This window comes from Fulmarus glacialis, unplaced genomic scaffold (assembly GCF_000690835.1).
Source record: "Fulmarus glacialis isolate BGI_N327 unplaced genomic scaffold, ASM69083v1 scaffold3484, whole genome shotgun sequence".
Lineage (NCBI taxonomy): Eukaryota > Metazoa > Chordata > Aves > Procellariiformes > Procellariidae > Fulmarus > Fulmarus glacialis.
The window spans coordinates 18,666-32,987 of record NW_009208485.1 but is presented as its reverse complement, the minus strand read 5'-3'; the positions used below and the strand labels follow the sequence as shown (position 1 = coordinate 32,987).

General features: G+C 41.1%; 1 protein-coding gene across 1 annotated transcript in view; it reads left to right on the top strand.

Annotated features, from left to right (window-relative positions):
- Positions 1-14,322, top strand: part of LOC104075828 (ankyrin-2-like) — a gene marked incomplete at its 3' end in the record, with an annotated part of 53,084 nt that overhangs the window by 20,461 nt on the left and 18,301 nt on the right. The window contains exons 4-7 of the mRNA XM_009576482.1: positions 4,356-4,454; positions 8,205-8,390; positions 11,000-11,098; positions 12,267-12,365. Of these exons, the coding sequence (XP_009574777.1) occupies positions 4,356-4,454; positions 8,205-8,390; positions 11,000-11,098; positions 12,267-12,365 (483 nt within the window). The remainder of the gene's footprint in view (positions 1-4,355; positions 4,455-8,204; positions 8,391-10,999; positions 11,099-12,266; positions 12,366-14,322) is intronic.

Below are 14,322 nucleotides of genomic sequence, written 5' to 3'. Positions count from 1 at the left end.
GTGTCATCTTAAAAGAGGCAAACTGAGGGAAGAGATAACATATCTCTATTTTCTCTCTTTTCCTTATCAGTATGACTAGGGAGAGATATATATGAATATATGGTATATAGATACTATAGGTATAGACTAGGACTAAAGGCCACATCGTCACGGACAAGCATGGGTAGGCTGGTCATTGAGACGCACGGGCTACTGATCAGAGTTTGGAAGATGTGTGCTTCTGATCATTTGGAACTGCGTGCAAGGGTACGGTTCCTTGAAAGCCTGCCATAAACTAAAGCTCAACCAAGCTGTATAACTGTTTGTATGGTTTTCTAAATGCTCTAATAATCCCTCTGCTTCTCCAAACTGTGTTCTTCATTAGGGCTTGGGCAAAATTTCATGATTCGAATTCTGAGTCATATATAGACTTGCCAATTTGCATTAATAGCTTGAAGAATCATTGAGAGCTACTCATTTTCTCAAATTAGCAAGTAAATCAGTGAATGTAGTAGCAAGAATGGAGTATGAAATATACTCTATTTGTTTAGCGTTAATTTCTCATTATAACTTTATATTATAGCAGTAAACATCTTGCAGTGTACATTTGTAACGATAATGAAATCCGAGTACTCTGTCCTCACTACAAATACTCTGATGAAATCATTGTTTGAAAATGAATGTTATATATCATTACAAAATTAATTTCTATTTTTCAGATGATGCACAAAATCTAAACATAATACGTAACATAATTACACAGCCGGGCTTTCAGAAGAAGCAAAATAAAGAGCATTTCTCCTTTTCCAGGTCCCTTTTATACACCACAGTCAGTATTTTTACTTTAATTCTAGACTGTGTTTATACAGTATGGGATCATAAGCTGAAGAAAAATGTATTGAAATAAAGATTCCCCACCCCTGGCCCAATAAACCGTCTGTATCCCATTCCACATGCTAAAACAAGGGGAGGAGAGGTCAGCCTCCTTTGCAATACGTCCATGGAGAATCATTAACTAGAATGTCGTGGATTCAGTAGAAGACACTTTGGGTAGTAAAACAAAAGTCTAGGGAAAACGTGTTTTCTTCATTTGCAGAGATCTGGGATCTTGAGCTGTGAAATCTCTCTAGAAGCGCAACAGAGAAACCAAGTATTGACATATAGCTCTTTGAAACCAAAAGATGAGAAACTGGGAAGGGGATTTTTGGATTAACAGAAGTAAAGGAAGCGAAGGGGAGGATATGCTGCTGTTGTGGGCATTTCCACTTAACTGTAGGACTGGCTGAGAGGGGCAGAAACTTGCTGTATAGGAGACAGACAGACAGACACATCATAGAAACTCTGCAGGATGGGAGGAGGCATGGACGTCCTGGGGTCCGGTGGCCAAAGGAGAAGGAGGAGCTCCAGCAGGGCTACCAGGTAACCCCCCAGGCAGAGCTCTGCCAAGGAGCGCGGTGATATTGGGAATCCTAAAATAGATGTTTTCCGGCCAAGAGCCAGAAGCGTTGAGGTCGGGAACACTGCAGTTAGCAGCTCCGAAACCAGTTCTTCTTGTACAGCAGTTTTAAGATATAAATAAAGCTTGAAGAAAAAAAAAAAAAAAGGCTCTGATTTTGTGTGCAAGAATTCCCTTACCCCCGATTGCTGTAGTTTCAGGTATGATTATAGCACGTGAGGAGGATATCCTTGATATAATGGGCACTCTTCTGGATCTCTGTGTGGAAAAGCATTTAGTACTTCTTGGTACAAAATGGTCATGAAGTCATATGTGTATTGTTTATGGTCTCCTAATCCAGGATTTATTGTCTTAATCCTGTTCCAGAACTAGGGACTTGAGTTGATTAAAAAAAAAAAAAAAAAAGATTCTTCAAAGCTTTTAAGCAAATTGATTTACTCCAGCTTGAAAATTCTCATATTCCCCAAATTTGTATTAGTTGGTGTGATCCTTGTATTCATCCATATAATATTCAGTGCTAGAAGGATTTTACACATGGCACGTATTATCATTTAAAAACTGCTACATTAGACTTTAATGTTAAAATATGGATGAAAATTACTATTAGTTACACCTAATAGGTTGCCATTTTGTTGCTTTCCGGAGTGGGAAGGAAAACTCGTTACCTGCAGTTTTCTCTGTGCTATTCTCTACAAGCGCAATCGAAAAGAAACCAATCTCTTTGTAATTCCCCCTGCAGCTCAGTCCCTCTGCCTGGCAATCCCCTGCCCTTCCGCACCCTCCTAACGACACGCTGAACAGCGTTCCTTCGTTTTACGCTGTGGTGGGATCTCTTTTCTTTTTCCTAGCTTGTGCTTCCGCTTTGCTGCCTGGTTTTAGCAGTGATTTGGGAGGAGGGAAGCTGCCCGTCAAAACGCAACGCAGACTGACCTTACTGTTAAGAGGCTTCTCTTGATGTCCAACCTGAATTTTCCCGCCAGCAACCTTAATAAATTATGCGCTTTTTCTATTTATTTTAGTCTGTTATCTTGTTTTTCTTCAGTTTTCCCTTTCCAGACAGAACACCACCGATTACTAGGCTTTTCTCAAAGAAAAATAGCTTCCCCAGGGAGGTATATTTTTACGCCAGTGCAAGGATTGTCTTTATTGCAGCCGAATGAGCTCATTGACCAGTGGCCCTCTGGTAGACCGCTGTGACCTTCAGGTCCTCTTCTGCAGAATTCTTCTCTGACTCGTCATTCCCTGTTTGCATAGTTTGTTTTTCCTGCAGTAGTGGAGAAACTTGTATTTGTCCTCATGAAACTACGTTTCCAGCGCTTTTCTCCAGGGTAACAGGAAGCTTTCAAATTATGATCCTGTTGTGTGGTGTACTTGCAGACCACCTTGTTCATGCTGTCTGTAACTGCAATAAGAGCACTCTATTCCATCCTTCGAGTCGTTACTGGGAGCATTGGATAATACCTGCCAAAGACAGACCCCGATGCAAAGCCACTCAAAATACAGCCCACGGTTTCGGCATTGAACTGCTGTTAACTGTTCTCTGGGTGCCATTTTTTAATTATATGTCCCAAGATTGTTGATGGATGTGCTGGAATATTATGCAAAGCAGTATTAAAAGACTTACCTCAACATATATGACATATATCATATGATATACACAACAATAAATGACATTTATTGTCTGAGCAATCGTCTACGTTTGTAAGTGCGGAGGGGGATTGTAAAGACATCAGTTCGACAATCAACTGTATTATCTAGTGGCTGAAAAATGAGATTTCATTTCATTAGGAAATTACTGGAATGTTTCCACAGCAAGTTGGCCAGAAAGAATAATATTGGCTTCTCCGAAATCCATGTTCTTAGTTATCACAGTATTTGCACTAATTCTGACCGCTTGTGTAAATGCACAAGCTTATCATTCAGTGTGACAGCACACAAGATAAAGAAAAAATTGTATGTTTGAAGTCTGGTTTGTGGTTTATATCCCAGCTAGAAGTGCCATTCCAAGACAGAAGAATGTTTTCAGAAATATAGGTGATTATGGTGATTATAGATTACATGGTAATCTACAGAGTAGTAAAGAATTTTCTAAGGCCTTTTTAACAATCTTAAAAACTCTTCGAGGAAAGTTATTAATCAGGCAGACAGCTCACTTCCATGCCTTGCTTTCATAAGGATTTTGTAGCTAATTAATTAAAATTGTTTGCATTGGAGTATTCTAATGGGAAGAAAGGCCTTATGTTTCTAATGAACTTGCCTTTAGTTTGATTAACTTAGAAGAATTTTTTAAAATTACTGTATTATCCAGAGCAGATTCTTTTAAGGACTCTAGGACATTTTCATGGATATTTATAATTAAATGATAGATGAACTTACCATATGCTCAGAAATGCAGTTGCTGCTTTGCAAGGTCGAGTTCCTTTATGTTTGATGATTTGCAATGTTTTATGCGTTACAAAATTTAATGTAGTCTGTTAAGCCTTTGTCATCTCTACCCAGCTTGTCATGAGGTACGGACTTTATGGTCTCCAGGGGATGATGTCTTTGGTTAAGTTAAGGTAATAAATGGAGGAAACCCTTGCTTTCCTGTCAGCTTTCATAAAAATTCATTGCCAGCTTTGTAGTCCCTGAGCATTGTCAGCAAGGAATAGCTGTATTAATAATTAGTGCGTCCGTTGCTTCCCTAAAACATGTGTCAAAAGAAAATGAATGTAAAAGCATGTAGAGTTTTGCGGGTTTAAATGATATTAAACGTTACCGTATTAAGTTAAAAAATATAAAGTTGTTCTGCTTACATACTTAAAACATTTCAGTTAAAAAAGGACAAAAGGATTTTTTTATCGGTATATTTATTTGGGGTTCATTATTGTTGGTATATTCCATTTCCTCATTACAATATTTTCTCGTGTGTTCTTCCTAGAATGGCTTTACTCCTTTATATATGGCAGCTCAAGAGAACCACATTGAAGTGGTGAAATATCTCCTGGAGAATGGAGCCAACCAAAGCACAGCTACCGAGGTGAGGTATATTGTTCTTCTTTTTACACACGCTCTTATTTTCCTTTGCCTTTCTATTCAGATCGCTTAAAGGCAGAAGATTTTTTCAAACGGAGTATTTTGAGAACTTTCACACTCTCATTTCAATGAGGTGTGTTTATGAATCTTATCCTTTTTTTCTACACGCACAGAAGACGAGGGTGAACTGTTCTGGAAGCGGTAAAAATTCAAGGGATGAAATCCAGCCCGATCCATTTGACAGCAAAATTTCCACTGACTTTAGTGAGCCCAGGATTTTCGCCATCAGTTTGTGCCCATTTCTCTTATCAGCTTCCTGGAGAATTTTCTGTAAAATGAAATAAAACTTTGAAGAGAGGTCCCTAGGGCTGTAGAAATTACAGGGGGCCAAGGTGGTATTGTCGAGGGGAATGGAGTGAATAGCAGCTCGATCGTAGGCTAAATGGTACAGCGTTTCATTTGAACAGATTTACGTCTCCGACAAAGCCCCCGAGAACTCAAGCATCGAGGAGTGCCATCACCTGAGCAACCTTTGTGCTGCTTTTTCATTTGCACTGTAAGATCTGGGCAAAAATCGGCGCATAGATTATTATAGCAAGTATCTGCCACGCTTGGCTGTATAAAGGGTCTTCTGGGGAAGGTGGCTTGGAGGCTTGCTTCAACTTCTTCCTCAGCCAGCTGAAAAGTGTGTGGAACGTAACGTGAATACCATAATTCGGACTGTGAGGACTGTGTCCAGAAGGGTCTCTGTGTATAGCGTAAAATGGTATAAAAACAATCCGGAATGGGTGAGTTTCTGTACAGACTAGGGAAAAGTAATAAACACGAGCAAAAGCTCTGACAGGAGAGGAACTTTCCTCTTGCTCCTTCACACGGCACATCCACACCCATCGAACAGACACGAAGGCAACATGCTTTGCGGCATAGAGCCCGTTCGCTCGTCCCCTGGGCTGGGAATAAAAGAACATTCGGAGGAAAGAGGACATTCGGAGGAAACCGAATGAGCACAGTCCTCCTGACCTAGGAGGTTTTCCCATTGCCCTCAAACCCTCTCATGTGCGGAAGGACTTTTTTATGATTTAGTTCCTCTGGAGATGGAATCTCGTCTGTCTTTCTTCGGTGTCTGCCTGGCTTGCACTGAAGTTACTGCAGGTTTACAGCACTGCAGTTAAATCCGGAACCTAGCAATTCATACCATCCTTCTGCAGCTTTTGCTCGTGTTTGTTACTTTTCCCTAGTCTGTACAGAAACTCACCCGTTCCGGATTGCCTTCACAGACGGATGAATTTGAAATGATGGTGCAGTTATGCTCGCTCTCCTTTCCTTTAAACCGAACTGCTAGTGTTAACAGCTGCTTTACTGTCCCTTCCCTCAGTGGATACTGTACCGCTTGATGACAGCTCCGAAAATAATCCTCTCGTGGCCTGCATATACGGCGATCACGTTACACGGCAGCTTTCTGAAATATGAAATCCCGTGTGATTGCCAGGCAACGTGGCAGAAACACGCTCCTTGTGAGGGAGCCGAGTGGCTCGGTGGCTCTCCAGGAGCCCGGCATGGCTACAGCCCGCAGCCACCTGCCCGCAGCCTTCCTCCCAGTCACTTGCACTGGCTGTGGCGATCGGGTGCACTGGAAATGCGTCCCTTAGTTTACAGGAACTGTGAAGCCGAGACGGTTATAATTAACGTGGCCTCTGCTTGAACACAGACATCCAGGCATCGCTGGAACTCACAGTATAGTCTGATTTTTTTATTTTTTTTTTTTTTAAAAAAAAAGGCAGCAGGGAAAAAAAAAAAATCAAATGCTTCCCACTCTGAACCCGAGTCCGAGTCTGTCTTCTGCCATCAGGTCGGTTCTCACTTTTGTAGCTTGAAAAGTAAAGGCTGTCCACCTCCTTATCGCTTAACTAGAGAAGTTTTGGGTTCAGGTCTTGCTGAGGTGATGGTTTCGGTGATTCGGGCATTGCTGAAGGGTGGCCTGAGACACTGTCCGCTTTCACACATGCCCAGTTAGTCTCATGAACAGAACGAAGAAACGGTATATTAAATAAGGTGGGATGGCAGCCACCAAAATACGTGGAGAAGGACCTTCTGTTTGGCATCAAAGTTTGGCTGTCCTTATGTGGGGACGTGGGGAAATGAAATGCTTTCTCCGAGCTCCGGTCAGCCATGCTTTCCAGCAGCAATAGGAGAGGGAATGCAGAGAGAGTTGTGTCCTTTTAGAGAGGAACGGAAGGTAAAGTGGTGCAAATCAAGTGGATGATCTTGTCTTTGAAGCTTTGAAACTTGCACTGTCTTTGGATATATTTCCTCTAACGCTTATGTACGTATATATACAAAATGAGAGCAAGGATGAGCTCGGTTTCACAGGGCCTCTAATCCAGGATTTGTTCTCATGTTCCCAGAGGCGAAAGGCAAATGCATTAAGCCATTTCAACACCTAATGTAGCCCCAATCTCAGAATTATCTTTACAGTTCAGCTGTTTCATCAGCTGTTCACCCTTTTTTAATTCACGGTACAGAATTTAATCTCTATTACAGAAAGAAACCATAGTAGTATCGCTGTTACAACGCACCTACCCACAGTTCTACGCAAAAGGGAGTGAACGTTATTAGGTTACTAAGGGGAAAAATTGCTTTGGCAATTCTTCAAATGTTTCTTTCAGTATATGTTAGCTCTCATTCCTTTTTAACTTGTCCTTTGTTATTTTATCAACTTTCCATATTCCTATTCCAAATCAATTCTGTCTCGTTCCTATGCCTTTTACAATGCATCTAAATCAGTTTTTTCGCTTTCTGGATATAATCAACTCTTCAGTTGTTCCTTCCGACCTAGGCATAGAAGACCTTGTTTTATTCCCTTCCCTTTTCTTTCACTGCTCTTCGCCATGCCTCGGTCTCAGACTCAGTTAAAGAGCTGCTCCGTTCCTCGTGGTTCAGCTGCCCTCCGGTCTGGCATGCGGTTACAGCACGTATGCGCTTGGGCAGCGTGCGAGACTTCCGCTAGATTCAGTTTTGCGGTCAGAATAAAAGGGATGGGAGCAGGCAGTGCTTCAGCTGAGACAGCAAGTTGCGATCCTGTGACACATTTTAAAGCATTGGCAATCCGGGGCATGTGTGGAGGAGCAAGACAATTTGAAAGCAATTTTAAAACAAAGCTAAAACTATGAAGGAGAAGCAGAGAGATTTTTCTGGCTTTATTCTTCCAAAAAGTACAAATTATCTAATGTTTTCCTGCTTCAGGTTAGAATAAATCCCTAAAGGTGATCTGACTTCCTTGAGTCATAGTCTATGCGTAACTTGGAATGGGAAACAGCAGCAAATGCACCTGAAGATACGCTTTCTTTTTGCAGAGATGCGAGATATTCAGAAACAAGTTCCCTGTATATTTTTCGCAACTACTTTGTTCAGTGCTCACTAATCCTTACCAAAATATTGCTAAAAATATGCTCTGTGGCCCATTTTAAGGTGAGAAGTAATTAAGAGAGATACTGTAGAAGGATCCTTTGCTTGTACTTGACTTGAAAAAAGACTACTTTGGAGTGAAAAAAGTGTGCTTTTGACGTGTTTGAAGTCGTATCTGGGTTAAAATGCCGTGCCTCCGATGTCATTTCACTGGAGACGGGATTGCAGAGGTAGAAAACGGCTGGTAACGCGCTTATCAAATGTCTGTGTGTGAACGGCGCTGTGCAAATCACTGAAGAGCTCTACGTCCTTCAGCTTACCGAGCGCACCTTCTTTTCTTCTCTACCAGGACGGTTTCACTCCTCTAGCTGTTGCACTGCAACAAGGACACAACCAGGCGGTGGCCATCCTCCTGGAAAATGACACCAAGGGAAAAGTGAGATTACCGGCTCTGCATATCGCCGCTAGAAAAGACGACACCAAATCGGCGGCGCTCTTGCTGCAGAACGACCACAATGCCGACGTGCAGTCCAAGGTAACGCGATGCTGCCGTAGAGGTAACGGTATCACGCGGCTGAGTGCCCATGGGCAGCAAACTTTACTTCCTTCGTCTTAACAGTTAAAGGTAATTTTCTTCTGTGGGGAAAGACAAGTTGCTGGACCGGTATCACCAGTAACGTACCTACTTTTGCAGTGTTTAGCTACGCAGTAATTACAAACTACTCGTTTTTCTGCTTTTTAGTTGTATCTCCTGTTTCTTTGGTAACCAGCTTTCTGTCATTATTTGTAAACCAGAAGATGCTGGAATGGAAGCGGAATCGCTGCTTCCCTGTTAAATAGGATACTGGTTTATTGCCCATGGGAACATGGGTTGTATTTAAAGTTAATGCATGCTTGAATGGCTTTTCCCATAATTAACAGCATAACTCATTTCAAAAAGCAACATAGTTCTTCGTTTTGCGGCCAGTCTTTTAATATTGTTCCTCTTTTTCCCAAACCATGCTGCATCAGATGATGGTGAATAGGACGACTGAGGTACCGAGATAAAAAATTTTTAATTACTCTTTCTGTTATAATTATTTTCTCTGCTCTGTGGCAATATTTCTTTATTATTTAGCATTAAAAGCGAAGAGAAGACTCTTTTTAATACATCGAAATCTGTGACTCAGCAAACCTGTTTTTATTCATCCTTGGTCTTAGATTTTTTTATTTGTGTCACTGTTGAAGTAAACTTTTGAGTATTCGCATCGGTTCAAAGAAGTCTGAAGCGAGTAATGGAGCTAAGAGGATAAAGATGCTTTTCTAGCTCAGTTTCATTAATTATGAAAATGCACTCACCTGGCATAACTAAATTAAGGTGTCTGGCTCAGCCAGAATAATGGTAAAATTCGTTTTCCTTCTTTTACAATAATAAATATAATCAAATCCTCTAAGGTAAAAACTTGTTCAGAGCATCTGCTTATTTTCACCATTGTTCTTATTACGATCTTTTCCATGAAGTTTTGAAAAGCCCTTAAAGGATAGCACATAATCAGAACTTACCTGCAGCAGATAATACTACTTTTTTCATACGGATTCTGGCAACACCAACTCTCCAAGCACTTCCACTAAAAATCCTGGGTCTGATTGGCTAGAACTGTGATTTCTCCCCTAAAGATTATTGTCACGTTGAGGAAAAAGAATTATTTCCAAGAATGCGGTCATTATTTGAATGCCGGCTTTTGAATAACGGAGTTTCTCTGCTAGAGGAGGGGATGAATTTTGAACGCGAGCACCCGCGTGAGAGCGCTTCACGCTCGGCGCGTGCGCACGTGAGCAAGTTGCCACGGGGCAGCCGGCGAGGGGAATTGGAAGGGTGACGGCTTCTCTCTGGCATCTGCCCGTGGGCATGTTCTTCACCGTGATAAACGTGAAGGGGGTTACGCTACTTCTCATACCTCGCGTTTGTCACCAGGCAAACACGTGTCCACGGGAAGGTAGCTGTTAATGCAATATGCATTCAATCTATAGCTTAACGCAGTATTGTATTTGTGTGCCTAATATCCTCAGTAGACGCTGCCCTGGTAATTTATCCCAGCAGGAAGACTATGAATTTAATGAGTGTTTGACTGTACTTTGACCAGGATCACCTGTGGGCTGACAAGGAAGTAAATGGAATTAGGGTAAAATAAAGGGCTGGTTGCTTTATCTTTTGGGAGTAAAGTTGATTTCGGAGTGCAATATCTGCCTACGTTTCTTTATTCCGTGAATAGTTTAAAATGATGATTTGCACACTGAAAGAAATGAAACCTAGTTGAAAATACAGTATACTCTGGAAGCCAAAAGTATTTCTCTCTTTCCATAGCTAACAGAAAGCTCTGATCAAATCAGTGTAAAGCTCTTCAGGGAAACCTCAAAACCAAGGCCCTTTCGACTTGAATTACTTATGAGACTAAAAGCTTGCTCTGTGTCCTAGTTTCTGAAAAATTAATCTTTTTTATGTTGTTGTCAAGCAATTCTATATCTCGTAGCTGAAGCAGGTTTCGTCTCCTAGTGTTCAAGAGACAATAAATAAATGGTGTTTTTTCTGATGTATAGATGGCAAAGTTTCTTCAATCCTTTGAGATCCAAATTGTATATAAATATAAATAATTATGATTCTTATACTATGCTACTAAGTAGTTTCTCATGTACACCAAATTCTCGGGTTACAGATTGAGTAACTGCTGTTTTTTCAAAAAACAAACAAAAAAAAGGAAGTATGTTGTCAATATTTCTAGTTCTAAGAGCAGTAAAATAAGAGTCCAACAACTTTTGTGGTCATTTATCCAAAACCAGTAAACAGATGCAGCCCAAAAGACCCATGTTGCTTCCAAATTGTAATAAGGAAACTTCCTTTATTTTCTTTAAGAATGGCTAATACATAAATATTTTCTATGATGGAAGCTACTCTTCTTATTGGCCACTGATTCGGAGAATGAAAGAACGATAACCTCTCCTGTGAAAACTGCACTCTCTGCCTGAAAGGCTGCGCTATCTCATAGGTGAACTGGATCAAATCGACCCGGTACATTCGTTTGCCGGCAGCTTTTAAAGTCAAGTTCTAGTTAAGTCGATTATCTTGTATAAAATGATTTCTATAATAAGGGCTGTTTCCCTTTGTAGAGTGGCTTTACACCTTTGCACATAGCCGCGCACTATGGAAATGTCAATGTGGCAACGCTTCTGCTAAACCGAGGAGCTGCAGTCGATTTCACGGCAAGGGTACGGAGGAATTTCTTTCTCTTCTTAGTGGTAATGGCCTACAAAAGCGGGAGTGTTTCTTTGTGCAGTTCTTGGTCAAGAGTAAGCGGGGAGCGAAAGTAATGCTGAAAATCTGTTGTGCTCAAAGATGTCTTTTTGGTAGTGATTCTTAAAGGTTGCCTCCGTGCAGTGCACCAGAGAGTCCTTGGGAGTTGAGTAGGGACCAGTATTCCCAGCTGAAGGAAGCAGGCTCCTTTGACTAGCTCCAGAAAGCTGTTATTCTCATAATGTGTCAACTCACTTCAGCTTTTCTGTCAGTTAGACATGCTCCAGAAATATATGTAGGATTTATTGGCTTTTTCGGTATTTACTATACTACTTTAATTTGATATTTTCACATATAAACATATATTGAAAAAGCAAAGTGAGGTATATTGCCATTCTATAAATGCAATAATAGAAGTACTTGTACAGTCACGACTACTCTTTTATGGTAAACAGCTGCAGAGCTACATAATATAGTCTCTTTGCTGTTGTGCGTTACGTAGTTTGAAGCACGGCATCTGGCACCTTGAAAACCTCTGGTAATCTGTACCTCACGCTACCGAATCACAAGTTTTCTGTTTAATTTTGCCGGACACACTTTGAATTGCTTTAGGGTTCTGCCTTTCAGACTGACTTTCTCCTGTTGCCAGTCTGGAAGAGCTGCAAATATTACCTCTTTCCTCACCCGAAGCGTTTGCAAGGATTTTTCAGCCTAAACGGGACCTACTCCTTTACGCTATTGGCATTACACTAAGAAGGTTCCTTTGTGCAGGAGTCACGCGTTTGTGTACTCTGTGTATGTTGCAGTGATTTAAATGCATCGGTGTTTTGTGAATATTGACTCATTGGGACTCTGATATATGTTTTGTTTCTTCGTCTGACTCTGGGACTGTGATGTTTGCTGCTTTGGCAGATGCGCTTCTTCGTTTATTAAAAACCCCCAACCAACGAATAAAGATTCTTGCTTAGAAAGGAATTACTAACTCTAGCTTTTATGGTGTGTGCCTAGCTCTGATGCTCAAGTACGTTTTTGTTTATTCTCTACAATGTGATGGTCTCATTTTTTGTGATCCGAACACAAATTCACCACCATTGTACACCTTCAAATCCATCATGCTCATTGTTTGTTCTTTTCATGGTGTAGAATGGAATCACCCCACTGCATGTGGCTTCCAAAAGGGGAAACACAAACATGGTGAAGCTCTTGTTGGATCGCGGAGGGCAGATCGATGCCAAAACCAGGGTGAGTCTTTCTATTCCCTGAATATGATGTTGTCCCTTCTTGGGAATGGATTGGGATTTTTTGCTTGCTTGTTTTTGGGTTTGTTTTTTTTTTTTTTTTAAGCCACAGACTGGGAACACCAAGATTCATAGCTAGGAATTCAGCGTCAGTAATTGTGTCTTGTTCTCTGTTCTTAAAGTGAGACATTAGATGCGGCTGTTACAAATGACTCAAAAAAAAAAAAAAAAGTTCAGCTGAACACAGCTCCAAAAATGTTAAACGTTGCCTCCTCACGACTGTACTCTTTTTGAATCTTGGACCAAATTTAAATTGTGACTCCCAAAATAATTTATCAAGAAATATTTTTGTACTTTTTTTTTTTTTTTAAATTCAGAATCCTACCTTTAGCTTTCAGATTGTTATTTGTTTTATGTAGACTGTTTTCTATGGTATCCGACTAAAGAATGGCAGGTATTGGTGATAGTAGGAGGCAGAAATACTATTTCCTTTAGTCTGCTGTATAATCTACCTACATCTTAGAAGAAAAAGCTGATGAAACTCATCTTTTTAAGGAAAGTTGGTCCAACTTCATGTGACACAAGAACACGCGTGCTGCACGGCAATGGGAATTGGAGGGTCTGGACTCAGCTCAGCCTTTCCGTCCCCTGACTCCTAAATATCTGTGCCAGTCATAGTGTGCCTCGTCAAAACTGCTGCAGTGGGCTGGCAGTCACTTTTTATTTATGGGAGATTTTGCAGTCGTTCAGGACAAAAGAAAACCCCATCGATTTGTACGGGCAGGGTTAATAATTTCAAATGGGATTTTGGAATCACCTAGGAAAACGTGGTCATTTATGCAAACTGAACTGCACAGGACTCGTTCTTGAAAGCTGCTGGTTTTTAAGCACTGAGCTGCAAAATAATATCTCCAAGTAATAGAGGGTGTTTTAGTACACAGAGTTTAGAGGTGGACATAAGAGGTTTTGTTTAATAAGGTAGAAAGGTAGAGGAAGGTAGAGGATATTGCAGTCAACTACCCTTGTGGTTGATTCAACCTCTGCAGTTACTTTGGTATTAATTACATCAACCAGTTGTTGCTTCATAAGCTAGGAAAACAATTGTGATTATTGTGTAACTCGGTATGTGATTATGATTTTGATTTGTGATTATTTATGAAATGGTGTCTCTCTTGCTCTTTTTTTTTTGTTTTGTTTTAAATTACTGATGATGGAAAATGCTGCCTCTTGTGAAGGTGAGCAGTAAATCATCCCTGGTCAAATTTTCCACAGTAGGTGCCTAAAATCTCATGGTAAAGAGGCACGAAACGGTAATAATTCGCTGCAGTCAGGGTACTCCCCGTACTCCTAAGCACAATAGTCATACAGAAATGGTCCGTTTGGCCTGTGGAATGAGAGTGTTGAATTCACCTATTTCCTGCTCAGTATTTAGATATTCGTTTTAGACCAGTTGGCACAGATGATTGTAAAGGACGTCTTGGATTTTAAGAGGTCAAGGTGTATTCCTTTCCCCGCTCACCCGGAAGGATTGACGTGCAGTTGTGAATGAAACTGAAGGAGCAGGTCTTTGCCCAACGTAGGTGGAAGGTGCTAATTTTAGATTCTCATTGTCTTGGCTTCCCGCCCTTTGTCAGCTGCTACGTTAGCTCAAAAACCGTCAGCACAAAGATATCGGTGAAAATCCGTAAAGGTGTCCTAAAGCACCCACATCCCAGTTTGCACAGGCTCGGCAGCTTCCTCTTGCTTTCATCTTCTGCCTTCTCCCTGCTCAAAGGCACACGGCGGCGGTCGGCTGCTTGTACTTCGCAGTGGGGAAGATTCCAGAGCTTTGGTTTTGCTGTCCGTGTCCCTGTGGCGTGATCTTGTCTTCGTGCCAGCTGTTTAGAGCGTCTCGGTGTCTTTTTCTTTTCCCTTTGCTTTGTCCGCATGCCTTGTGTGCTTTGTTCTGGCCGTGGATATGT